This window comes from Panthera uncia (genome assembly GCF_023721935.1).
Source record: "Panthera uncia isolate 11264 chromosome C1 unlocalized genomic scaffold, Puncia_PCG_1.0 HiC_scaffold_4, whole genome shotgun sequence".
In the NCBI taxonomy this organism is placed as follows: domain Eukaryota; kingdom Metazoa; phylum Chordata; class Mammalia; order Carnivora; family Felidae; genus Panthera; species Panthera uncia.
The window spans coordinates 62,164,476-62,192,002 of record NW_026057585.1 but is presented as its reverse complement, the minus strand read 5'-3'; the positions used below and the strand labels follow the sequence as shown (position 1 = coordinate 62,192,002).

At 38.8% G+C, this 27,527-nt stretch overlaps 1 protein-coding gene across 1 annotated transcript in view; it reads right to left on the bottom strand.

Annotated features, from left to right (window-relative positions):
- The window catches only part of NDC1 (NDC1 transmembrane nucleoporin), a 47,563-nt gene that overhangs the window by 16,196 nt on the left and 3,840 nt on the right, over positions 1-27,527 (bottom strand). Inside the window, exons 3-15 of the mRNA XM_049617149.1 lie at positions 27,293-27,394; positions 24,487-24,661; positions 23,198-23,336; positions 18,247-18,355; positions 15,809-15,860; positions 13,000-13,135; positions 12,134-12,226; positions 9,834-9,915; positions 7,820-7,975; positions 5,207-5,446; positions 4,980-5,095; positions 2,584-2,634; positions 771-834 (exon numbers count right to left, since the gene is read on the bottom strand). Of these exons, the coding sequence (XP_049473106.1) occupies positions 771-834; positions 2,584-2,634; positions 4,980-5,095; positions 5,207-5,446; positions 7,820-7,975; positions 9,834-9,915; positions 12,134-12,226; positions 13,000-13,135; positions 15,809-15,860; positions 18,247-18,355; positions 23,198-23,336; positions 24,487-24,661; positions 27,293-27,394 (1,515 nt within the window). The remainder of the gene's footprint in view (positions 1-770; positions 835-2,583; positions 2,635-4,979; positions 5,096-5,206; positions 5,447-7,819; positions 7,976-9,833; positions 9,916-12,133; positions 12,227-12,999; positions 13,136-15,808; positions 15,861-18,246; positions 18,356-23,197; positions 23,337-24,486; positions 24,662-27,292; positions 27,395-27,527) is intronic.

Below are 27,527 nucleotides of genomic sequence, written 5' to 3'. Positions count from 1 at the left end.
ACGATACATCTATCGAGAAAGGATTAATATCCTGAGTATCTAAAGAACTTGAAATAGAGGAGGAGGGTATTACGCTAGAAAAATGCGCAAAAGAAACATGCACTGAAAAGGTCCTCACTACACCAGTCCTGAAAAAGAGGAGTCTCTACATTCTAGTAGGAAGAGAAGTTTTTAAATGATATTGTGTCTGGTAGTGATGACTGGTAGAAAGAAAACCAAAGCAGGATAAAGGAAAAGAGTGACTGCTATTGAGGGCACTTTCATTAGGGTGCTCAGGAAAGGGCTCTCTGAGGAAGTATTATTTAAGCATTGAGAAGGCAGTATCTAGGAGATAAAAACAAAAAAACAAAAAACAGTTCTTTAACAACGAAATTTTCATATTCAAGCTAAATATGAAGTTAAAGTTAAATACGTTAAACTAAAGCTAAATATGAAATTCAAGTTAAATACGTTAAAATGTTAAATGTTAGGTCAACATAAGTTGACAGTTGAAAACAATCTATTAATTGTTGCAGTTTTTTGAAGCAGAAAAAGATAGGTAAGAATCCCAGGCTCAGTTTCTCTGCTTCTATATAAGGAAATTTTCTGCCCAAATGAAAGCACATCTAAGTATCTAAGAAAGAAAAATGATCCATATAAAACAAAGATATAAAAATGTATCTAAAAATGCAAAGACTGATATCAGAGTCTAGAACTGACCTTTCATGGATTATACTTCAGTATTTAACTGATAATGAAAATCAGAATCGTAGTTCACTGAGGTTGCTTACCTTCTAATGCCCAAATATGCATTTGGGCATCTGAAAAAACAGCCTGAATAGATGCCTCTGGGTGCTACAAATACAACAAAAACATTTCAGTAAGTTCCCCTGGGCAATAACTCTTATGTCATCTATCAACTACGTAGCTGTAACAGTACAAAATTCACAGCTGCCTCTCAAGAATTAAAATCTGAAATTCTTACACAATATGATTTCACTGCAATAAAGCAGTCTATCACCAACTTATTGTGTGATTCTTGCCCAATCTCTAAATCTCTATGTGTCTCAGTTTCCCACTTAAAATAAGAGTTACATTCAACGCACCTCAGATTGGTATACAGATCACCTGAGACAATGGTTACAAATGCTCAGAACACCTAATGCTCAGGCGTCAAAACCTCAGAACGCCTAAATACATATTACCCACTCTTAAATTGTCTACCCTTAGCCCCACTCCAAAGAAACACCATCCAATCTTCTTTAATACAGCAAGGTCAAATAGTATGGAGCATTTTAACAAATGCTGGCTTTGGTAATGCCCAACAAAGCCTATTAAATACACCAGCACGTTACATTTTTCAACATCCAACGGCAGTGTCTACAACTCCTCATCTTAAAATAGATCCACTTGCAAAATCAAAATCAAAAGTAGACGTTCACTTCCAAGGGAAAAGGAGATCTCGTTCAGTATCTGCTCTGCCACTTACTGGCTATGTGCCCTTAGACTAGCTACTTGACCCCCTCCCCACCCCCCTGAGCCTCAGGTTTCCTTATCTGTAAAATGAGGACAGAAAGACATCTGACAGGAATGCTGTTAGAATTAAATGAGGGAACTTAAGAGAAAAGAACATGGCATACATAAGACACAAAGGTGAGTTCTCTTCCCATCCTTCTGAAGTAAAACTTCGGACAACCCCTCTTCCTCTTGGTGGAAGACAGGACACCTTCCTCGGGGGGGCTGATAGTTTTCCCAAAGCTCTAATGGAGAGCCTGAGGTAGATTCTTTTTGGTAAAGGTAATTGCTAGTTGGGTGGATCTTCCCTGCCACCAAAGCGAGAAAAAAGTTTCAAGCACTTGAAATGATTCCTTTCTTGTGTGTGCCTATGTTCCATCAGTTACTCAGATCTCTCTCCCCACAGAATGAAAATGAATAACGTATGCCAGTGCAAACTTTTCACTTTAACAAAGTACAACATTAGCTAATACTGTAGTATCTTCAGAATGAAAGGAGTTAGATTTAAATAGCTAACACAAAACAAAACTTCTTTCCCCTACATATGGGCAGAAGTTTTGCTTATCAAAGGATTAACATGCAACAGCTGTAGTCAGTGAAACAGGATCGACTCTTCCGCTTCTGCAATTCAGAGTTACTCTCCTGCGGCAGCTGGGGCGGCGGACGGACAAGGTGGAACGTCATTTCATTTGTGGCCTGAATCACAACTTTTTATCCCACGCAAGCGTAACATGTATAATCTAATCCAGTCATCTCTCTTCTGAATACCAAATTGGCCACAAAGATCTTGGCAGGACAATGAGCCATGAAGGATCGCCATGGATTTGATCACTCCGCAGGAAGAGGCTGAATATGAGCACAAAGCTGTCCTCAGCCAGGAGACTCGGGAGGCCAACTGCAGTCAAGCCTCAGGAAGCCACTGAGGTGAGATGGAGGTCTAGGGCAACTACTAACATGGAGGTTTAGCAGAGCACTACGCCAAGCTTCCTAGGATCGAACTAAATATTTAGAAGTCAAATCTAGTCTGGTACTTCATTTCGTTTCATTTCCTCTCCCCCCATTCCCAATGCTGTAACTACATATTCTTACCTTACTGAAAAAATACATTATCAGCACCCGTTTTGATAAGAAATTCTTAACCTGAGTTGGAAAGAAGAATTAACACATGTAAGTTTTCAAATCTATTCAAACATAATGTTAACACATCCCCAGTTTCTCCCTGACACTACATTAAATGAAACACTTCATATCTTACAGAGAATAGTTATAGTAAACCACATAAGTAAATACCTTCGTATTATAAACTGGAAAACTAAGATGGGCCATCTCACCTAAACTGCATTCTCAAGTACACATGTCTAACCCCACAATAAAAGGAATCTGAATTGGTTCTGGTGATAATTTTCTTACTCAATTCTTGACAACTGTCTTGCCCTTTAACTTCTTAATGCCAAAAAAGAATGTTTCCTTAGACAACAACAACAAAAAAATCTTAAGACATGAAATTGTTTTCTATTAGTTGATATTTACATGGGAAACAATTTTCTTAGTATTAAGCTGAAAGCTATATACCCCAACTGACTTGAAAGGGAATTCACGATACGGCGGTACTTACGACAGGTAGGGCGAATGGGATCCTCAAGTTTGTATAATGCCTACAGTCCCTCTCTATTAATCAATCATTCCGTCAAAATAGATGTAATTCCTCCCATCTTAAAATATAAAACCCTTCCTTGACCCCTCAACTCCTTCCCGCTATTAATTACCCCATTTCTCTGTACCACTTATAGGAAAACTCCTTGAAAGATCCAGCTTTTCTTGTGGCCGGCAATTCCTCCCATCTCTCCTGGACCCATCCAATCAGGCATTCATCCCCAAGGCTCCACCCAATAGCTGGACAAGGACTCAATGACCTCCACATTTCTAGCACAATAGTTCATTCCTAGTGTGGATCTCAGGCTACGTATCGGCAGCATGTGGCATTTACTTCCCCTTTTCTTGGTTCTCTTCTCACCTCAATAGTTACTTGGTCTCCTTTGCTATTCCTCCTCATCTCTCAGACCTCTTTAGACATTGCAGAGTCCAGTTTTCACATGTCTTTTCTTCTGTATCCACTCCCAAAGCATTTTTTCATGGGAGTCTCATGGCTTTCAAAACTGTCTATATTCTGATGACTTCCAAATTTGTATTTCTAGCCCAGAACTTACCCCTACACTTTGGATATACATCTCAGTTCTTACTCAGTATTTTCAATTGGTTGTCTAATAAACACCTCAAAATGGACGTAAATAAAACTCATAATTTCCCTACCTCATCTCCACCAAATCTCTTCAAATCAGTTAAATTTACTCCATAAATTGCAACTATATTATTTCAGATCCTCAAGCCAAAAACTTGAAAGTCAACACTGTCTCTCTCTTTCACACACAACCAAACAGTAAGCAAGGTTTATCTTGCTATCAGTAAGATAGGATTATCACACCTACTTTCAAAATACATCCAGACCTTGATCACATCTAACATCTCCACCACAAGCACCCTGATCACAGACACCATCCTCTCCCACTACGTTACTTCAACAGCTTTACAAATGTCTCTCTGCTTCTACTCCTGCCATCTGAGAACGAAGTCTCAACACAACAGCTAAAGCAGCACTTTCAAAATGTAAGGTTACATCACGTCATTCCTGTGGACAAAATCATCCTGTGGCTTTCCATCTCACTTAGAGAAAATGTCAGTTTTCACAGTAACTAATGTACCTGATGAGCTCTGGGTGCCTGCTGCCTCTCTGACTTCATCACCACCTACTAGTGTCCATGCTGTTCCTCACACAAATCAAGCACACCCCCACCTGAGGACCTTTGCATTTGTCTGTTCACTGCCTTTCCTTCAGGGTCTCTAATCAAGTATCAACTTATCAAGGAGACTTCCTTTAATGACTCTATTTTCCTATACAGCACTTAAGACATCAAATTTCTTCCCCTTTAAGACACATATTTTTCATAGTTTGAGTATAACATATTGGGACGCGTCTTAACAATTGACAGCATGTCATGGCAACTTTTTTTCTTAATAGCATATGAAATAAGTCTTACAATACTTTTTTTTTTTTATTCAGAGAGACATGGTTTAATACATTTGCTTGCTCATCTATTTCCCCTCACTAGAATATAAACATATGGTCAGGGACTTTTGTTTGCTGTTTTCCCAGTGCCTAAAACCACACCCAGCATATATAAAGAACTTTGTAAATATTCATTAAACGAAAGAATTCACAGATCAAAGGCATTGTATTAGTCTCAGTCATATGAAATTACAATTTATATAGCTCAAAGCCTGTCAAATACTGGCAATTTCATTTGGGTCAACTTAATACATGAAGCATCAAAAAAAGTCCTAATTATCCCTGATGGGTTACTCTTGTGAGATTCCTGATGCTCTCAATGTTACGTGCAAATATAAATCCTATAACCATATCATCCTACCTGTTCACGTTTATTCTGAATCCATGAATAAATCATGCTAGGCTGTCTTGCTGTCTTACCCTCCGCACCAACACAGGTAGATGGAGAAGGATTAGAAAATTCAGGCATTTGCTGATCTAAATAAAAAAACAAAAAACAAAAAACAAAACAAAATCAAGAAAGTGAAAACTTAGGATATCGGATTCTCTACAACTATGACATTTCAAACTTTAGAAAACAATCCTCACCAGAAGTCCATAATCTTGGCCCTCTTCTTATCAGCTGAGAACTCTGAGGTGACCCATAGCAGGTATTTACATCAAAAATTCCAGCCATCCGATTCACTACACTAGAACCAAATGGGGTTCCGAGGGGACTTGCCACATCAGGAGTAGACAATTTTGAGGAAAACAGTGACGTCTTAACTAATGGTGGCACTGACGGCCGAGGCATCTGGCTAGATCTCGGGGTCTGAAAAGTAGTTTCTTCTGTAAAAGAACAGAGCCAGTGCTGAACAGGCAGCCTGAACAAATTTTACACATCTCAGTTTTTGGGTTAATGCATTTACCCAAAGTTTAGTAGCTTGTTTCCATGTATGTTTACACTCTCAACATCCAGCTTTTATGACAGCAACTCAGCGACCACTCACGGGGGTATTCTACATCTTCGGTCAGACTGGTGCAGCTTCCCTTGTTTTCTACCCCCAGAGAAGATCTTCACCTTCAAGGTCAGTTTCTCTAAACCTACGCTGTTTTGAACGAACCTATCAATTTCTATTTTATTTTTAAATGGCAACAACCTCAGTTACTGCGCTAGTATGTGTCCAATGTTACTGCAAGCTCCTACTACAGCTATTACTTGGCTAAAACAAATTTGTATTGTGAAATGTACTGATAAATGCACACTTACCCATTTTCCACAGAATTTTTTCCAAGTTAACAGAAGTCACACCAGAGATGAATTTGTCCAGGATTATCTACAAATATGATCTATAAACACTTTCTTCAAAATTTATCTTATAATCACCAATTTATAAATTCCGTTGTATAAAAACAAAGGAATATTTTTTCCAGCCACTCCAGTGCAAGGCACAAAGACAAATAGATTACATTGGTGTTCTAGCTTCTTAATAAAACCACCATAAAACATCAAACATTTAAAGTGCCAAACTTTTTTGAATGACTTTTTAAGGTTAGTGCTAATTGGAAATATTTGAAGAATCAATTTAAAAATTGAGACTGGGGTTTTTAAGTTCTACAAAATGTGAAATACTGACTGAGCAATGGGATGTGACAACAACTTAAAATAATGAATAATTCCTATTTGGTCACCCCCATGATTCTCTCCTAATCTGGGACTGCATTGATCTAACATGCTAATTTGATATAATTAGCCTATTCAAAATTCTCTAATGGCTCCATATTGCTACAAAATATAAACTACATATGCCAGGCCTCCTTTTGTTATCAACAATCATCCTACCCATTCAGAATCTGTGACAGACTTCTTTTTTTACCAATTCCATTGTCTTGTAATTATTTGTGGGCCTCCCACTAAAAGGTCAGTTCCAAGAGTGTTTCATCTTTGATTCTCTGGTTTCTAGCACATTGCCTGGCATATACTAAGCATTCAATAAATATTTGTTGAATAAATAAATGCTAATCTGAATGTGGAGAACAAGTGAAACACTAGAATCTTTTAAAATCTGACATTCACGATCTTACCTAAATTGTTTTCCATTTGTAATCTCTCATTTTGGTCTATGACCCCCTCAGAATCATGATGTTTACTGTGACCCATGTAGTGATTTTGTAAATATCAAAATTAGTTACCAACATTTAAAAAGTGGAAAATTTCAGGGCACCTGTGGTAGCTCAGTTGGTTAAGCATCCAACTCTTGATTTCAGCTCAGGTCACCATCTCATGGTTTGTTAGATTGAGCCCTGATTCAGGCTCTGTGCTCACAGCATGGAGTCTGCTTGGAATTCTGTCTCCCTCTCACTCTGTCCCTCCCCCCAGCCCCCGTTCACAACAATGCACTATCTCTCTCAAAATAAATAAACTCAAAATTAAAAAAGTGGAAAATTTCACCCAAAATATTTTCAGATTTCAGGCTTCTCTTAAAAGTAGGGATGGGTGGGGGGGCACACAGAAGTTCACATACTGGGTCCAAATTCCCACATGGGAACAATGAACTGAAGCTAACCCACAGCTTCCCCTACAGATGAAGCCAGTGCTCTCAGGTTTACCACAGTCCTCACCCAGCCAGTTTTGCCCATTTTCATTAAAGGCCTGGCTCCAGAAGGCAGGTGAACATTAAGTCCGTTCGTTAGTCTTACGTTCCTTGGCAATTTTTGACATAAGGAATTTGGTCAAATAGCCTAGGTTCCTCCACTGTACTTCTTCCCCTCGGCTTTCATCTTTCAAACATTCTATCAAGCTCTCTGAAAACCATGAATGCGATGCCCCCACCATGAAATCACTCAGTCACGCAGTTACTCTTCTCTGGGCACTGGCCAGCAACTTTTTGTGTCTGGGATACTGCACCAGTACTACCTGTAAAGCTTCACCTGGCTTTGTACCTGAGGAAGCTGACGCTTCCTTCTATTTGATGAGCCACAGTTAACCTTCTTAACACCGTCAGCACACCAGACTTAATTTCTTCAATCTACAATGATACTCAGGCCTTCTTCTTGGTTCAGTACAATATCCCACTTATGAGATCAATTTTCCCTAAAAATTTAGGATTTCCCTAAAACTCCTTCACACTCATGTATACATATCCTTAGATTAACTACTGTCATCTTTCTTAGGAAACAAAATGTATGTACTTTGCCCTCTCTCACTAGTACAGGCATTACCTGGAAAATTCGATTTCTTAGGCTCCACAGAATACGAGGACACCATTCTCCCATTCGTAGCAGCTGCTTCTTGATACAGAACCAGTTTCTGAGTCATATCATTTAAAAGACTCAAACACTCCCTTGAAATGGCTGTCCAATTGTGGGGATGTCCACCTAAGGGGTCAAAAAACCAGCTTTTAAAATGTACATAATCTTAGAGTCTCCTCTCAAAGTGAGGAGAAAACTCTGCAAGAAACACTACATTGCACTTTGCATGAAGGTCCACTTGCCGCGGCTAAGCTACTATTTACACCACTGCCATCTACACAGAAGGAGTTCAATAAATATTTGTACGAAATAATTTTACAAAAAATCTACAAGCGAAAACTTGCCATCTTACCATTAAAAAAGAAAAAACAAAAAACCTGCCAAATTGGTTGCTAAAATAAAGCCAAATACTACAGGATGGTGTGAATGAAAAAGACTAGAGTTACTTCCCTACCAGCACTGAACAGACTGAAGACGAAGACAATGAATACAGGCATGTCTCATGAGATGTGCCCCACGGCCCCCAGTGACCCATAAACTTGTGTCTGGCCCACTAAGCTTCCTTACATTTTCATTTACAATGGCCCCTATTTCTTACTATGTCTGTAGGAATGACATGTTATTCCTAACGATCATATTTTATACACATATCTGTTATTATTTAACTGAAACTAGTATGATCCACAATTTTGTAAAAATTCCCTTACTCTCATTATCTTTTCATTTCCTAAGACCTTTCTCTCCCACAGCTGCCACATAAAAATCAACCATGCTACTTTCTATGTTGAGAATAGCCAAGGAGTCCACTGAAAACTTGTTTCCCATTCTGGGTGCCAAATAACCTTTCTGTCTTCATTTAGAGCCCCCCTTAAACACTTCCCCCATCTACAGCTCAAGAGGAATACCACTTAACCTCCAAGCAAACAAAATACTTCATCAGTAGGTCCCAGAATGTTTTGTACTGCTGTAACTCAGAACCAATAAGCAACTATGTGATTGTCCAGGGAAATTTTAATAATATGCCCTAGAATGTAAGTTCTCTAGCAGAGAACATGTCACCTTGTTACAGTTCACTGGAATATCTGGTGAAAATATTTAATGCATAGAGAATTCCTAAGTGAACCTAAGTCTGACAAAAAAGAATTGCTAGTTAATTTTCCACAGCATCAGCTCTGGATTTTTCATGCTACTAAAAGGAGAGTGTGGCTCCAATCATTTATATTTTTATGTAACTGAATTTCATTTCCATGTAACATTTAACCATAGAAAGTTTCTTTTATAATGTGGGAATTGGCAAGTTTAGCAAAATAATGAAGAGCTGATTACAGAGATTAAAAGCTACCTAGGTTAGGTTGTTCATTGGTGGCTAGGCTGGAATGCTTTCCATCCAGGAACAGGCAGAGCACTGGCATAGTTGCAGTCTTGATGAGTTTGTAACAACTGACAGTGGAAAAGTGTTTCAGAGTTGCCAAGGGCATCCACCGGTCACCATCAAATCTAGTTATTTTTTACTTTTTTTTAAAGGGAGGCAAAGTAACATGACAGAAGGAGGGAGCTCTGCACTTGGGAGTCAGATGACAGAATTTCTTATTCCAACTCTGACATTAACTGTAAATAAACCACTTAATCTCTCTGAGACTTAGATCCCCCATCTAGGGAATTAGACCACCTGATATTCAAGACACTTTGTAACATGAAAACTCTGAGGATACTTAAACTGTACTCTTCTGCTCTAAAACTGTCAATCTACCTCATCATTTCTTCAGGGTAAGGGAATGAGGATGCTGAAGAAAGTTTTAAAATACCTTTCCTGGAAATATAACCTCTAACCACAGCAATGCAAACATTTAGGTGCATTAAAATCAATACTTCATTTAATGGACTCAACAGTTGTGTATTTTATTAAATACACCTCTGTCACCAAAAATTTTAAGTGGAATACCTTCTGCACACACATGCCTATATCTGTTACTTTTAGCAATACCTGGTTGGCTAAGGCTAAAAACTTCTTGTCTTCGTGAGGGAGAATACTGAGAAAGCAACATCAGGTCCTGCAAGGCCAAATACTAAAAGGGAAAAAAACAAACATTATTTAATTGTTTTAACTTTTTTTTTTTTTAATGTTTATTTTTGAGAGAGCGCACGCATGCACACACATGCGCAAGCAGGAAAGGGACAGAGAGAGACGGGGGGAGAGAGAATCTGAAGCAGGCTCTGGGCTGACAATAGGCCCACGTGGGGCATGAACTCACAAACCGCGAGATCATGACCTGAGTCAAAGTCAGACGTTTAATGAAGTGAGCCACCTAGGTGCCCCTCATTGTTTTAACGTCTATATGAAATCTTAGTTATGAATTGGGCTCAGTATTATATGTAAGGGGAAGTCGCTGAAATTTTTCATGAAGGAAATTCAGTTTGTCAATCAAGCTGGCCATAACCTTCCTTTCCAGACTCCCAGAATTTTCTTGCCTCTACCCTCTGTAAGCTACCCTACCCACTGTAGGCTCCAGCTACAAGAAACTCTCTGTGTTCTCTCCCATCTCTATGGTGAGACACTTAAAACATCACTTCCTTCTAGAACTTCCCAGGCCTCCCCCACATCAACATATACTTACACAGCTCTCAACCATGACACTTAACATAATTTATTGTAACTGCCTGTTTACTTGTCTCATCTGGTTCCACCCACTAAACTCTGAGGCAGGGACAGCATCTTACTTGCTACCACATCCAAAGGCAGTGCCTGGCACACAGCAGACACACAACATATGTTGAACTTTTTTTACTGAAAATCTTCATTTTGTTTCCTGGCAAAATCGTTCACTCATCATTCAAGACACCATCACTTCTATGAAGCTTTCCTATTTTGGTTCCAAGCAGAATAAGTGGCTCCCACTGCACTCATCACAATAAATTTTCATTATTTTGTGTATCTGCCTTTTCCATTAGGCTTGCTACATCTTACTCATTATTATGCCTTAAGCAACTAGCAATGACTGACACCTACCCAGTAAATAAAGATATGTTAAATAACCAAATGAGTAGCTGATATTTTTGTATATCTAATAAATTAGTCATAATTGATGTTTAACGGTAATCAGAACCTCACTGGTTCATTTTCTTATTCGTTTACAACTTTTCGGAATGTATTCCAAACTCTGGGTTCCATTTTCTTTGAATTATTTTTTAAGTACTAGGACTTCTTAACAGGATCACACATATTATGTATAGATCTACTTTAAAATTTCAAAATGCAATTTGAATCAAAACAATTTATTCTTAGTTTAATTTGTAAATTTGTTAGAACTTCTTTAAACTCTTTTGATTAAAATTTAATTTAGGATCATTATCATTATTCATCTTTTTTTTTTAATGTTTTATTTATTTTTGAGACAGAGAGAGACAGAGCATGAGCAGGGGAGGGGCGGAGAGAGAGGGAGACACAGAATTCGAAGCAGGCTCCAGGCTGAGCTGTCAGCACAGAGCCCGATGCAGGGCTCGAACTCACAAACCGCGAGATCATGACCTGAGCCGAACTTGGTTGCTCAACCGACTGAGCCACCCAGGTGCCCCTCATTATTCATCTTTTAAGACAGCTCACTGTATGTGTACCTACCAAGTACTACCTTTGATCATAACAACCAACAATACTACATGAGTAGGGGCCCTTGGGTGGCTCAGTCGTTTGAGCGTCCGACTTTGGCTCAGGTCATGATCTCGCGGTCTGTGAGTTCGAGCCCCGTGTCGGCTCTATGCTGACAGCTCAGAGCCTGGAGCCTGCTTCTGTTTCTGTCTCCCTCTCTCTCTGCCTCTCCCCCACTCAACACTGTCTCTCTCTCTCAAAAATAAACAAACATTAAAAAAAATTTTTAAAAAATAGTACATGAGTAAAAACATGTCGACTCCATAATAAATAAAACAAAACAGTATTTGGTTTCGCTGTAATTATAAGTTTATGAAAAGCTAATGCACACGTACGGTTGTATATCATAGTATTTTGTGCCAGGAAATATTTTTATGTCTAATCTAAGTATAGTTTAGTTTGCACAAGTTAGCTTAGCTTGTACATACACACTGCAATATATCCTTGCATTTTAGTCACTTGGAATGAAAACTAAGAAAGTGAATGGCATTCCATGCAGTGTGTAGTTGATGTTTTACAATACTGGTGCTAGAATATTGTAGGCCCTCAAAAAATAGATCTAAATACGCTAAATATTAAGTCCATTTCATAAATAGGTTCGAGATTACTGCGTGAAGACACAAAACACATAGCTCAGGCACCTTTATGATGAGGGGAGGATTGCTGTTTAAGACCTTCGGGAGGCATTCGTCCGACTCTTCTGAAAATGGTGGCTGAACAGGGAACAGATGAGCCTATCAAGTATAATCAAATATAAAGACTATGAAAATGATTATTTTCTTGACTCTATTCAGTAACTTAGCACTAACTGAAATTTATTACAACAGGAAACAATACAACCAAATTAACATCTTCAGTGTTTTAGTAATGGATTGCATCAAAATTACATATACCTAAACACACTACTTTCTGAAATGTTACTCTCCCCATTTTATTAAATCTCTGGCTTCCAGTAACAAAGATTCTCTGAAGCCACTGAAGGGCACAAACCTACAAAGATGGTAAACTGAAAAACAAACACTCATTTCCTAAGATAAACACCTGGATGATAAAGACAATGTAATTCCCATTCATTTAAAATAATTTCTATACAAATTTTAAGACTTTCCTTCAAAGAACAAATATTTTATTGCTTTATATTGAATATTTTCAGACTAGCTATACCGATAGCATGTAAAACTAATTTAAAATTCAGGCATTTAGCATGTGCTCACTAGAGGAATGAGAATTACACTACAGATAAAGCACAGTAAGTTCCACTAGCAGTTCATGCAGTTTAGTTTCCAAAGAGCAAGAACACTAACACTGTTCCTTACACACACACACACACACACACACACAGCGAATTATGGTTACAAATGATACATCCCTAGTAAAGCCTCAGAAGAGACCAAAACCCAATTTATCAGAATGGCTTTAGGCACAATAGCATACTGCTTAGTGCTCTGCTAAAAATACCCGTGCACTCTAAAACACAAATGTACTAACAAAAAAACTCAATACTAACCTCTGTGGCAAAGATTTTGAAGAGTATCCATGAGATATACCAAGTCATCAGAAGAAAGACACCACATAGCCAGACATGGTAGAGTAATGAGAGATTCAAGAGGCCACTCAGAGTGTCAAGAGGCCTATGAAACTGCCTATGAAAGCAGAAATTACTATTTAATCCAATGGGGAAAATACAATCTCAGCATTCAACAGCTTCACAATGACAAATCAATCTTATTTATTAATAATAATGGTGATACGGGGGTGCCTGAGTGCCTCAGTCGGTTAAGTGTCTGACTTCGGCTCAGGTCATGATGTCAGTTTGTGAGTTCGAGCCCCACATCAGGCTCTGTGCTGACAGCTCAGAGCCTGGAGCCTGCTTCACATTCTGTGTCTCCCTCGCTTTCTGCCCCTCCCCCACTCATGCTCTGTGTCTCTCTCTCAAAAATAAAATTAAAAAAAATTTTTGTAATGAATAAATAAATAATGGTGCTATAGACTCCCCTCCTTTTGCACCCTATACAATTCTTTCCCTAATACCTACTTACGAACTACATAAGGGAGCCTTAAATGAAGAAGAGACCTAAACTTATGCTCAGTTTCTTGTGCTCCAAATCTTCACTGTCATTTCCTATGGAGAAAGAATGAGCCAAGCCTGTAAGCCAACCCTTAGCAGCTGGGTAAAATTTTACTGTTACTTTGTAGCTTGACACATAATCATTCAATAGGACTAGCACCTCTCCTGGGCCAAATTTCGGCTCTATCTGTACACCCTAAAAAAACGGTTCCACAATAGTTGGGAGCACATAGCACTATCAGAAAATCACAATCTTTACTTTTAAAATAATTTAAGGGGCACCTGGGTGGCTCAGTTGGTTAAATGACTGACTCTTGATCTTGGCTTAGGTCATGATCTCATGGTTTGTGAGATTGAGCCCCGCATTGGGGCTCTGAGTTGAGCACAAGGAATCTGCTTGGATTCTCTCTCTCCCGCTCTATCTGCCCCTCCCCAGCTGGCGCTTTCTCTCTCTCTCTCTCTCAAAAATAAATAAATAAACTTAAAAAAATAATAATAATTTAAGAAACTCTGTTAGAAGGCTAAATAAAGGGAACACTACTTTACCAAAACCTTGAGTAGATCAATTAGCAAAGTCATCATAATCCTACAATCACACAACTAGTAATTTTAAAACAGGATTAGAACCTCTGGTTCTGCCATCTAGGTGTGTTGTGATTACCTTTAACTGCTTGACCTAACCCACACTCAATTTCTTCATCCATACAATGGTACCATAATCTCTTCTTTTTACTTCTTTTTTTTTATTTAAAAAAAGGTGTTTTTTGTTTTTTTTTAATGTTTATTTTTGAGAGACAGTGAGACAGAATGTGAGCAGGGCAGGGGCAGAGAGAGAGGGAGACACAAAATCCAAAGCAGGCTCCAGGCTCTGAGCTTTCAGCAAAGCCTGACATGGGGCTCGAACCTACGAACTGTGAGATCATGACCTGAGCCAAAGTTGGACGCTCAACTGACTGAGCCACCCAGACACCCCTCTTCTTTCTTAGGGCTATTCTGACATTTAAAACACCTGATGTTAGGTGTGTCTAGCATAGTGCTTTACAGTTTCTAGGAGAATAAAGTTATTTTCAGATTTTAAGTATCTGCCATATATTAAGAACAGGATATTTGACACTGCCATACAAATAAAGTGTATTTCAAGTGAAAGAAGGAAAAAAATACTATGTTCAATTACAATCAAATGTCATTATCATTTTTCTCTTTCCATTAGACCCAATGTAAAATCCAGACTAACATAAATGACCCATGCATATGGTTTCATTATCTAGCAATTAAACCGAGGACAAAACTAAATTTACCTAGAAACTTTTAAAAGTTAGAAATTGAGAGGTGTGTGGGTGGCTCAGACTCTTGATTTCGGCTTAAGTCATGATCTCACGGTTCGTATGTTCAAGCCCTGCATGAGGCTCCACGCTGACAGTGCAGAGCCTGCTTGGGATTCTCTGTCTCCCTCTCTCTCTGCCCCTCCCCTGCTCGCTCTCTATCTCTCTCTCTCTAAATAAATACATAAACATTAAAAAAAAAAAGTTAGAAATTGAAATACACAATGTAGAAACCATAATATCTCAAACACCTACAAATGTCAACATCCCCACCCCCCCAAAATGCTATCAGTTAAATCTACATGATATAAAAAGTCTCACAGTAGAATAATAAAAATTAAAAGAACAAATACTAATAGAGAAATTTACATTTTTTTCCAAATAAAGATTAAAGCCTTATCTATGTGCAAAGTACATGGGAAAGAACCAGAGTAAGACACCCTAGTGCTGCCACTCGATTATCACTTATTGACCTTCAACTGGTCATATGACCCTGCTCAATTTTGGTTTCTTTAGTGGTAAAGTTAAAACAATACCATAGCACTGTGCTTACCTACCACAATAGCAGAGAATGATTACTGAGGAGAAAAACAAGAGAGGTATGCCCATACAACTCAAGAAGTCCACTTTTCTAGAATATAAAAGCTATATATAACAAAAAACAAATTATCACTGCTAATTTCCAGGGAGAGGAACCTTGGTGACTAGAGACAGGAGCAAAAGGATTATTCTTAACTGTATACTCTTTTATACGACACTAGAATTTTGAGTTATATGAACTAGGTATATTCCAAAATGAAAACAATTGGTTTTCAACTTTAAAAATTTAAAGGCTAAATCTAAACAAAATACCTGGAAAGTGGTAAACACCTACAATGATGGAAACAACTAACATTTAAAAATCAGACTTTTCATATATCACTTACTCATCTATCTGAAGGTCCATTGCAGTGCTAATCCAAGCTTTGGGAATATGGCCTGACAGGAAAAAAATACAATGCTATAAACATAAAAAGTTAATAAATCTTAATCATACTTTGTAACATGAGGTTGATGAGATGACCAAGTAGACACTAAGACCTGGGTCAAAACGCTAGGTTGTTTGATCAGGAATGGGCAGGAAAAGAGAATAATTTCTAAATACAGGAAGTCCTTGCTTTGCACAGGTCTGATTATGCATATATTTCAGTCATATTTCAGTGGTGGTTTAGTTAAATCACACTAGTCCCCCAACAGCATAATTCAAATTTCAGTTGCCAATGGTATATTTACAGTGAGCAACTGAATATATTTCCAGCTTCTCAGTACACAAATCAGTATGTAGATAATGGAAACACATCACAATCTGTGACTAATCACATCCCTTCTTTCTAAGTCTGTTTGTGATTGGTCACTGACATCTGTTATTCAGTTCAGGCGCAGACAGCAAAGCATAACATTGTGTCGCCTCCTTGTTTCCTATGAAACGCCCACATGACATTTTATAAAAATGAATAACTGAAAGAAACTGGCCCAAAAGACCCAAGTGTAACAAAGAAATGAAAAGTGCTAACATATGAAATGAAATCTGAATGGAACATGTACAGAGTTCTAGAAGAAACAGTTGACCACGGAAATAGTCACACGGCTGCTATGTCAGCCCAAATGTACAATGGTGGGGAAACATCCAGGCTGAATGAAGATAGTAGGTTAATAAAAAAACAACAAGGTGTTAACATCAGAATGACAGTTGTAAGAGCTATGTAAAACAATGGGTTATATAAACTAAGGATGAAAGAAGTGGACAACAGAACAGCCCATACCCAGTAAAAACAATTCTATAAAATGATTCCATAGAAAAAAGTAGGATCAGAAAGTTATGCAGATATCCCCTGCTTTTTGAAAGTTCATGTTATGCCACTTCGCTTTTATGAAAGGCCTACGCTAGCACTTGTTCTAACTGAAAGAAATCCAAATTTATGAAAAAGGCAGAAAAGTGCAAACAACATTCAGCATTTGTTCTGCACCAAGCCGAACAGCTGCTGTATAGAGGCAGCACACCCTGAGCAGCAACAGCAGCCCCACCAGGCTCCTTCCTGCAGCTCAGCATCAAGCCTCCAAAGCTTTGAACTGTGTCTGTGAGCATCTGTGCTTTACCTCAATTTGTTTTGTGCATCCATTAGCAAGATGCGTCCTAAAGTATCAGAAAAGCCTAAGAGAGGTTATTTTGGGATACTCAAAAATCTTTCCATATCAGTGTGCCTGAATGGCTCAATCAGGTGAGCATCTGACTTCAGCTCAGGTCATGATCTCAGGGTTCCTGAGTTTGAGCCCTGAATCGGGCTCTGCGCTGACAGCTCAGAGCCTAGAGCCTGCTTTGGATTCTGGGTTTCCCCCCTCTGCCCCCTCCCCGGCTCACACTCTGACTCTGTCTTCTCAAAAATAAACATTTAAAACAATTTTTTTAATCTTTCTATATAAATCAACAGTAATTGCTTCTTCACTCTGTGCCATTTCAGCTTACAAAAAGTTTCCCAGGAACACTCCACTTTCAGATAATGGGGGAAACCTGTAGTCTGAAAACAGTATTTTAGGATGCTGAATTTTGATTATACTATTATATGTTGCTGTTGAGATTAATGTTTTCCATTCATCTTGATCTGCCTCATTATATTAAATAAGCTATATTTCTGTGCTTAAAATTCATGTTAATAAATTCTATGTTTCCCTTAGCAGCAGGATATTCTAGTATATTAGTACCAAGTTACAAAAGGTTATAAAAAAAGAGTATGTTATTTATAGAATGACAAAATGACATATATTTTCTTCTTTTTTTATCATGGTAAAAACCACACAACAAAATTAACCAGCTTAACCATGAAGTGTACAGACACTATATGCACCTTGTGCAACAGATCTCCTGAACTTTTTCACCTTGCAGACTGAAACTCTCTACCCACTTAGCAACAACTCTCTTTTTTCCTTCCCCCACACAGCCCCTGGCAACCACAATTATACTTTCTATTTCTAAGAGTGTGACTGCTTCAAGTAACACCTCATGTAAATGGAATCATGCAGTATTTGTCTTTTGGCAACTGGCTTATTTCACTTAGTATGTTGTCCTCAAGTTTTATCCATGTTGTAACACATAACAGGATTTCCTTCTCTTTTAAGGTTGAATAATATTCCATTGTTTGTACATACATTTTCTTTAACAATATTTTCCCTTAACTTAATAAATACTCTTTAACAATCTAAACATTGAATCAGGCTAGTCACATACCTACAATTGAGAAACAAACAAAACCAAAAATGACTTGGTTAATTGACATTTTCTGAGCTGTGAGCTAACACATACACTGTATCAAAAAGCAGAAATTCTTACCAAGAAAATAATACACAATGCAGAAATTTCTAATCAGGAACAGTGATTCCACACAACTATGCTTAACTAACAAGAGCAGAGATCTCCTGAAGCGCAAGAACTTGTATTGCTGAGAAAAAAAAGAAAAACAGAATCAAAGGACACTTCCAAGTAGAGGTTCTAGTTCATTCTAAAGCAAACACTAAAACAGTCCACATAATAAAAAAAAATAATAATCAATGCATAAAAAGATGAAGTTTATTCCAGAGGTAAAAAATCAACAATTTCTGATGTTAAAATATTTAATATTTACATATACAACATCTCATTAATAGGAGATCAGAAATGACAAAATTAACAATATCTATAGTTATACTAAAGACTATGGAAATAGAGTGTGTACATACAAAAAACATGATAATCACAGCAGCAGCAGCTGACATTCTTTGGCCACTTAGCATGTACCAGGTACTACTCTAAGTACAACGCTATGAAGGAGGTTCCATTATTATCCTCATCTTACCAATGAGGAAGCCGAGGTGCGACTTAACCAATTTAACAGCTAGCAAAAGGAAAATCTGAGATTTTAAACCAGGCAGGCTGGTTTCAGAGACTACAATCTTCTGCATACTGCCTCTACACTCAATGTTTTCAAATGCTGTCTACAAGAAAAATAGGCAGAAGACACGAGACTGAGTCGGGAGACCTGAGTTTCAGTACTCCTCTCTGTGTAGCACTGAGCAAGTCATGTCTCCTAATTATCTGTGAGATAAGAAGGCTGACCCAGCCAAACAGTGCATTAATGGGTATCTTCTATTCTAATCATCTAAGAGAGAAAAATCAATTAAAAAATATGAAATGCTTTTTTCCTGGAAAAAAAACGAACTATACTTCTTGTAAAATAAGGCTTGTTTGCTTCTTTCCTCTCCCCTCCCTGCCCCAAAAATGCCAATGGAAAACTATTTTTAAATTATTGGGCAGAATCTAAAGGAAATTTAATGAAGCAAAGATGAATTTCCCAAATTCTGGTCTTCTTTTCTGCTTCTATTATGGCTGATCCTTCTTTAAGGAATTTCAGGAGCTAAAGAAGAGCAAATAATTATATTACTCAGGTGGAAATTACAGCTTCATACAATGTCTGTGAACTCCTACAGTATCTTTCAAAAAGCATCCCATATGAATACTTGGTCACTAACCACACAGTTTCAAGTGTCCTGGTTTATTTGGATATATTCAAAGTCCAAGATACAGAGCGGCACAATTATGCACAGCCCCTGGGTGCTACCTTCTTACCTCGATCTCCCAATAGAAAGGCTATAGTTCCTGTACTGTTCCTACTGAAGCTCTCACCTCAACCACTACTCACAACTATCCAAAGAGGTTAGGCAAAGAGGTAGGCATATCAGTAAATATGCAGAGAATAACTAATAGAACCTCTTCGTGCTCCCCAATTCCCTAGTGGGTTTCTTCTGTGATGTGGCTATAAACTACCCCTCACTGAGTATTAACTATGTGCCAGGCTCTATAAATCTTATCTTACTTAATACTTTCAAGTATTATGTCTTGTTGTTATAAATGTCTTGTTGGCCTAGAGCTTGCCAAGCCCTGTCCTGATGTTCATCCACTTCTTTGTCTCCTACTCTATGCTGATGTTCTGTTTTTCCCCATCAGTCTATCATTAAGAACTCAATAAGGACAATGGAACTGGTTGTAGTTCTATAGGCTAGTTTAAAGAAAAACGAATAGGCTAATGGTAAATTGCTTAGAATTAGATTTTTAAAAAGAGCTAATTTTTCATACTGTTACATGAAAACAGCAGTTACTGAATAATATGTACCATATAAAACTTTATGGAAGCTCCATCCTACAAAATATATATGGAAGCTCCATCCTACATATATATAATATATATGTAACTATACAGTAAAGGGTTTAGCAGAACATACACTAAACTGGTCACAGTGATCTCTGAGGCAAAGATTGAGATTGGCAGCAGAATGACTAAAGGAAACTTTTGTTTTATCTACGGTATTGGAATATTTTATAATAAAAATAGTGTTACCACTCTACTCTTAGGACGTAAGCTGACAGGCAGCACCAAAAATAATAATGATGGCGATGCTAATAATAATGCCGTTATGCTTATAAAAAAAAAAAAAAAATTTAAGGTCTAACATTCTCTGGTCAGCTTGGCCAGTTAAAGAAAAAAAGTAAACAGCTATTACCATCATCTCATTTTATGGAGGTTCAGAAGAACAAATGGGCCTGATCTCACTTTAAGCTTGCAAGTTCCTATCAATATTGCTTTCCTTAGCAACTGAAGTGCATAAGGAAAGGTCATACGATGTGCACCATGCTCTTAGGGCTAATCAAAGAAGGCTAAGCTATTGTATGTTCCTTCCCCATCAATCTTCTGAAGAGGCAAATCTATCCAGCCAGGCAAAGACAGTTACAAACTTGGATGAGAAACTATGATCCTGGTTACAAAGATCCATCATTTCAACTACTCTTGCCAAAAACCTGTACCTCCCTTACTCCACTGCATCCACCCATAAAACCCCTGTTCCAACCATCCCCGGGGCTGGAGAATAACACCCACCTGGGCAGACCAAACAACACTGTTCCTGTACACTCATGGTTATGAGAGATGCCCCCAAAAAAGATTTTGGCCAAATACAGAATGGCCCAATGTTAAAAGTTAACGTTCTGCCAAAGTTGAATCTGAAGCCAAAGCTGAATATTACCGTTAGAAAAGAAACTTCAGGGCGCCTGCGTAGCTCAGTCGGTTGAGCATCTGACCTCAGCCCAGGTCATAAACTTGTGGTTCACAAGTTTGAGCCCCGCATTGGGCTCCCTGGAGCCTGCTTCGGATTCTGTGTCTCCCTGTCTCTCTCTCAAAAATAAATAAAAACACTAAAACGAAAATAGCAGTAAAAAAAAAAACTTAAAAAAAAAGAAAGAAAAGAAACTTCATGGGCATAAAAATAAATCTAAATTTTTATCAAAGGACCGGGCGCCTGGGTGGCTCAGTCAGTTAAGCGTCTGACTTTGGCTTAGGTCACGATCTCACAGTTCTGGAGTTCGAGCCCTGCATCGGGCTCTGTGCTGACAGCTCGGAGCCTGGAGCCTGCTTCAGATTCTGTGTCTCCCTCTCTCTGCCCCTCCCCTGCTCACACTCTGTCTCTATTTCTAATAAAATAAAATTTTATCAAAAGAAATTACAAAAACTTTAGTAGTAAAATTTTAAAAATGTGACATTACTGGGGCACCTGGGTGGCTCAGTCAGGTAAGCGTCCAACTTCGGCTCAGGTCATGACCTCACGGCTCATGAGTTCGAGCCCCACGTCCAACTCTGTGCTGACAGCTCAGAGCCTGCTTAGGACTCTCTCTCTCTCTCTCTCTCTCTCTCTCTCTCTGCCCCTCCCCCACTTACACACACTCTCTCTCTCTCTCTCTCTCTCTCTCTCAAAAATAAACATTTAGAAAAAAAAGAAACAAAAAAACAAATGTGACTTTACACAGCGGGAACCCTCTACCGGCAGGCACCATCAGTTACCGGACCGTTCCTACTTGTGCTCTTTTGCCATCAACTGAGGTTCATGGAGGAGAAAGTGATTTCGGGGTATCTCGTTTTTCTCTAACACGTTTATTCTTTATATTCTTAATTACATTTGGATCAAATATGATTTAGCATGGATATTTCTGTACAGAATTTGGGGTTTTTTCCTCCTAAAATTTTAAGGTGGCAAAGCTGACACTCTGCTTTTAATTCATCTTCTCAAGATGTGAGGAATTTCTAACCAGGACTCTTCCTTCATACACTCACAGACTGCAGGGAGGTAAGGGCCAGCTCCTGTTCTTTTTTTTTTTCATGTTTATGTATTTTTGAGAGAGAGAAGCAGAGCATGAGCAGGGAAGGGGCAGACAGAGAGGGAGAGAGAATCCCAAGCAGGCTCTGCACTGTCAGTGCAAAGCCCAACGTGGGGCTTGAACCCACAAACTGTGAGATCATGACTGGAGCCGAAACCGAGTCAGACGCTTAAACGACTAAGCCACCCAGGTGCCCTCGCCAGCTTTTTCTGTGAGCGCTACCTCCTTGCAATAGGTCTATTTTTAACAGATCGTTCTCATGGAAGCAACAGGCACATGGGACCTTCAGTGCAGTCAGGAGAACCCTAATCTACATTCTCACACTCTCACGATACATCATTTGTTTGCACATCCCTCCCTCCCCACCAGACTGGGTCTCAGTGGGAAAGGGCTGGTTCTAATAGTTTTGCTCCAAAGCCCAGTCCTTAGCCTGCCACAGCACAGGAATGAAGCGAGTCAGAGCACAGTCAGGAAGAGTGGGAACAGTCTGGAGACAGCCTTCACGCCACAGGAGAAATCTCAACCAATCTTTCTCTCTCCTGCCAAAGGAGGTGGTTCTGAGTTCCACCAAAGACTCCTACCAGATTAGATTTTTAAAAACCTAACTGAAAGATAGTTTAAACTATTCAGTCAAACCAGTCAAACTGTTTGATTTATTTAAATACACCATGCCTCATTCTGGAAAAGATCTGAGACAGTAACTGGCATTCTGTACTTACGTGAACATCCTCAAGCCTATGAGTTCTTAGGTGCAAAAGGAAGCTGGCAGCTGCACAGAAGTACACTGCATGAATGTCATCCTCCTCCTCCCCCAGCCCTGCTAGGTCACAGCAACTGCCACTACCTAGCAGCGGGGGAAAGAGTGGGGCAAAGCAGTATCCTCAGAGTGGCAGTGTGAAGGGCAGCTACAGCTCTCAAACATATGCTAAAGTCTCATGAAAACAAATCACTCTTCTCCAAATGGCATTTTGATGATCTCAGTCCTAAGTTTTGTTGATCAAATCTTGAATCAATCAGATGAGGCCAGTTATATACACATATACGAAGGCAATTTTAATTCTGCTAAATTCTGACATAACGTAATGCTCAAATGATATCTTACCTGTATGATAGGAAATGGAAGATAGTTCATGTTGTTAATAAAATACAGGAGACTGTAGCTATAGCCCATAAATGCACCAGCCAGGAGAAAAAACAGGTGATACTCATTTAAGCAGGTTTGTGCAGCAGGGCTATTTAAACTGGAGAGAAAAAGGTTATTAATTCAACAGTCAAGGACACAAACCACTGTTTTAGAAAGCTCAAACTTTGACATAATCACTTAAGACATGCCCCAAAGGCTAACTAAATGGCTCATTTTGGGTTAAGTGTGGGCAAAAGATTAATAAAACCCTTTCCCGGATGCATGAGAATTTGACCTCTCTAAAGGTTAACTCCTTAGCTCTTCCTGTGGAAGTCTGCCAATGGGAAGAACATGCCCTGTGATAGCACGCAACACTGCTTACAAGCAGGTACGCTGCATTTGGACTGAGAGCTAGAACTGAACGGTGCGTGCCTGCTAGAGAGGTCATGCCTTTGGCCTTCTCTCTGTGCTATCTCTTCTAAAGGGGCAATCCCTCAAGAGGACCCTTTTCACTAAAGAAAATTTATCACATTAGGGAAAAAAAAAAAAAGCCCTATGTAATAGTAACTGGAGGGGGCGGGGGGGAGGGAAATCAAGTATTAAGTAGTACTTGTGAACCCTAGATTTTAAAGGCGGTAAAAAATAGGGAACTTAAGACTACCGTAATCTTTTTTTATTTTTAAGCTCAGAATAGCAACCTGAAATTTTTATCAGGGCCATGTGTTCAAGAAATGTATCAGTTTCAAAATGATAAAAGGACTACTGAAGAAGGTGGTTGTAATTATTTTAAAGTTTTTTCTTCATTCTCCCCACACAATCCTTCCTTAAACTCCAACCTAAATGCCACCTCCTCCAAGAAGCCAATGATCTTCCCTGCTTTCTGAACTGCCACAGGTTTAATGTGTACACATTACTTTCTTATTCCCTCCCACTTCACATAAATTCCTATTTCTCTTCTATCACATCCATTTGTGTCCATGTCTTAATTCCCTTACTGTTCCTAACTCTCAAAGACCTTATAGTGTATGTGTGAATCACTCTCACAAATCCAACAGCACCTGGCATAGCACCTTGCACAGAAAACGGTTTTAAAAAAACTACTGAAATTCAACAAGCATAAATATCAAAAACATCTGATGTTATGTATAAAAGCAACTTCCGTGTAAGTCTAGAATAAACAAAGAATGCCCACAAACTATTAACCTATACAGGTCACCTTTGGATTAGTAACTAAACAAGTTCCATAGAGAAAACAGATTTCATATTACCTCTCAGTACCAGTGCAGGAAACCACAAGAAAACCGTATCGACCCTTGGTTATCACTGCAGCACACCAAGCCACCATCATCCCCATTGCAGCATGAACAAATGAGTGCATGAGCTGCTGAGGGTGAATGATCTTCCCGATCAGTGCCAGTCTGGAGCAGGGAATGGAAGGCACAACTGCAAATAAAGCACGTTACTGTGGCTTTATAATCTGTAGCATATGAGATCAGGGGACACGAACCATATCGTTCCCTCTCGTCCTTGCACAGATATTCCAAAGGCACAAGGAAACCCAGAATCAATGTGAAGTAAAGAAAAACTCTAAATTAAGAATTCTAAGTTAAAATAATTAAAATAGTTTAATCAAAATAGTTCAAATACTGTCTACCCTGCCAACCTTGTAGGTGCCATAAAAGAACAAATAATGATCATTTTTGAAAGATAGTGCTTGCCCTCTGACAAGTTACCTTTACTTCAGCATTTGAACTTGTCAATATATAGCCCAATTGTAAAAACTAAACCACAAACTAGGTAAATGATGACAACACTGAATACTAAAATAAATGCTTGTACAGGAATTTCTAATACTTCTGATAATCAAAAACAGTTTTCAGGAAGTGTGCTAGGGCAGGTGAGTGTGGGTAGGAGGGATATTGACTTTGACTTTTGAAAACAGCTAGCAGAGGGTTTCCTGACCTACACATACACACATTCTTTTCTTTTTTTAATGTTTATTTATTATTTTTGATAGAGTGAGCTGGAGAGAGGCAGAGAGAGGGAGGGACAAAGGATCCAAAGCAGGCTCCATGTTGACAGCAGAGAGCCTGACAAGGGCTCAAACTCACGAACTGTGAGATCATGACCTGAGCCAAAGTCAGATGCTCAACTGACTGAGCCACCCAGGCGCCCCTATACATTCTTCTTTTAACAGATTCCAAGTAAAGAGAGAGTAGAGAGATGAAAAATTCCTGTGAAAGGAGAGGGCTTAGGTGTTTTACATTTGGAGAAAGAGATTGCTATCCCCTCTCCCTGCCCCCCAGAAATGCCCATGAGACCCACTGAGCATGCAATTGACTTATAACGCTCTGAACATACCAAAGCTTCTCATGTCTCTAAGCCTTTTTTTTAAGAGAGCACACAAGTGAGGGAGAAGGGCCTAGGGAGATGGAGATAGAGTGAGCGAGCAAGAATCTTAAGCAGGCTCCACACTCAGCATGGAGCCCATCACAGGGCTCGATCCCACGATGCTGGGATCATGACCTGAGTTGAAACCAAGAGTCAGGAGCTCAACCAAGCCACCCAGGTGCCCCTAAGCCTTTCTATGTGCTTTATCTTTTCCCTGGAACATCATTTTCCTTCTCCCAATTAATACAACTCATCCTTCAAGGCTTGGTTTAAGCATCATCTCCTCCACGAAGCTTCCCATGCTGGGTAAATGTGTTCCTATATATTCCCATACTATCCAGTGTATTGTAATTGAATATGTTTGATTAACTGAGATCCTCTGGGGACAAGTGGGACCATAATACTCATCTCTTATCCCCATACAATGTATGGCACATAGAATGCTTTTGAAGGAATGATTCAAAGTGACTAATCAGGCTTTAAGAATGACAAGCTGGACAGCCCTAGTGTGGCATCTACATCAAGATGACCTGAGAATGTGGGACTGTGTAAAAGAGCACAATGCTAGGGAGAGTTGTGTATGGCTTGAACAGAAAAAGAGATCCATCAGCTAGGCGTAAAAGATTAAGAAAGCAAGGGAAAAGGGTATATATTATAACATCCAGAGTAGGACTTGAAATTTTATCCCATCTCTAAGAAGCAACTACTGAAGAGCTAAGAGAGGGATGATGGTATAGTCAAAAAAAGAAGTGTCGGAAAAAGCTTCTTACAGTACCATAAGGACAGATGCAGGAATCAGAAAAGGCATAAAGAGTAAAAAGAGAAACCGAAAAAAATACAAAGCTCTGGAATCTAGCAGGTGATTTTCCCAAGGCAAAACATACAGTTGTTGTTGTTTTTTTAACTATAGAATTATAGACTTTTATATTTGAAAAGGACCTTAGAAATCATCTGATCCTGATCTCCTACCCTATAAAGGAGTTATTTTTATAATACATCTGCTGAGTCACAGCTTTAACAGCAGCTGTTAACTATTAAAAGGTCTAAATTTTGTTATTGTGGTAAAATATACAGAAGTTGACCATTTTAACCATTTTTTCCCATTTTAACCATTTTTAAGCATGTAGCTCTGCAGCATAAGTTCACTCACACTGTTGTATACCCATCACCACCATCCACCTCAAGACTTTCCCATCCTGCCCAACTGAAACTCTGTGTCAGTCAAAGAACAGCTTCTCATTCCCTCCTCCCCCAGCCCCTGCAACCATTATTCTTTCTGTTTTTATGAATTTGATGACTCTAGGAATCTACTATATAAGTGAAATCATATAATATTTGTCCTAAGAGCTCTAAATATTTTAAATAGGCTTCACACCCAACATGGGGCTTGAACTCATGACCCTGAGATCTAGACCTGAGCTGAGATCGGGAGTCAGATGCTTAACTGACTGAGCCACCCACGTGTCCCAAACCTCTAAATATTTTTAAACACAGAGAAACTGGCATTCAAATAAATTTTTAGTTAAAACATTCAAAGCAGATGATTCTGTATAGATATCTTAAACTGACTCAAACTGACTCAAAACAAGCCTGTTATATACACCTACATACAAAATGCACTGAGTATGCCCTTAATAATATAAAGTCACATATTTTTAAGACAATTAACATTTGAAAACTCACCTGCATAGAACTCCACGTTAAAAATACTTATTATTACTACTACCACTGACAGCAGCAGGAGGTAAAAAATTACATAGGAACTATATAGATCATTGAAAGAATCTAAAACACAAGAGAGATGAATTAGTAAATTCATTCAGTCATGTAGTTACGATCAATACACTGCAATAGAAAAGGGGTCTGAACCACAGCTGCAAGTTTCATTGTAAAAGTTATCTTTTCTTTAAGAATTTAC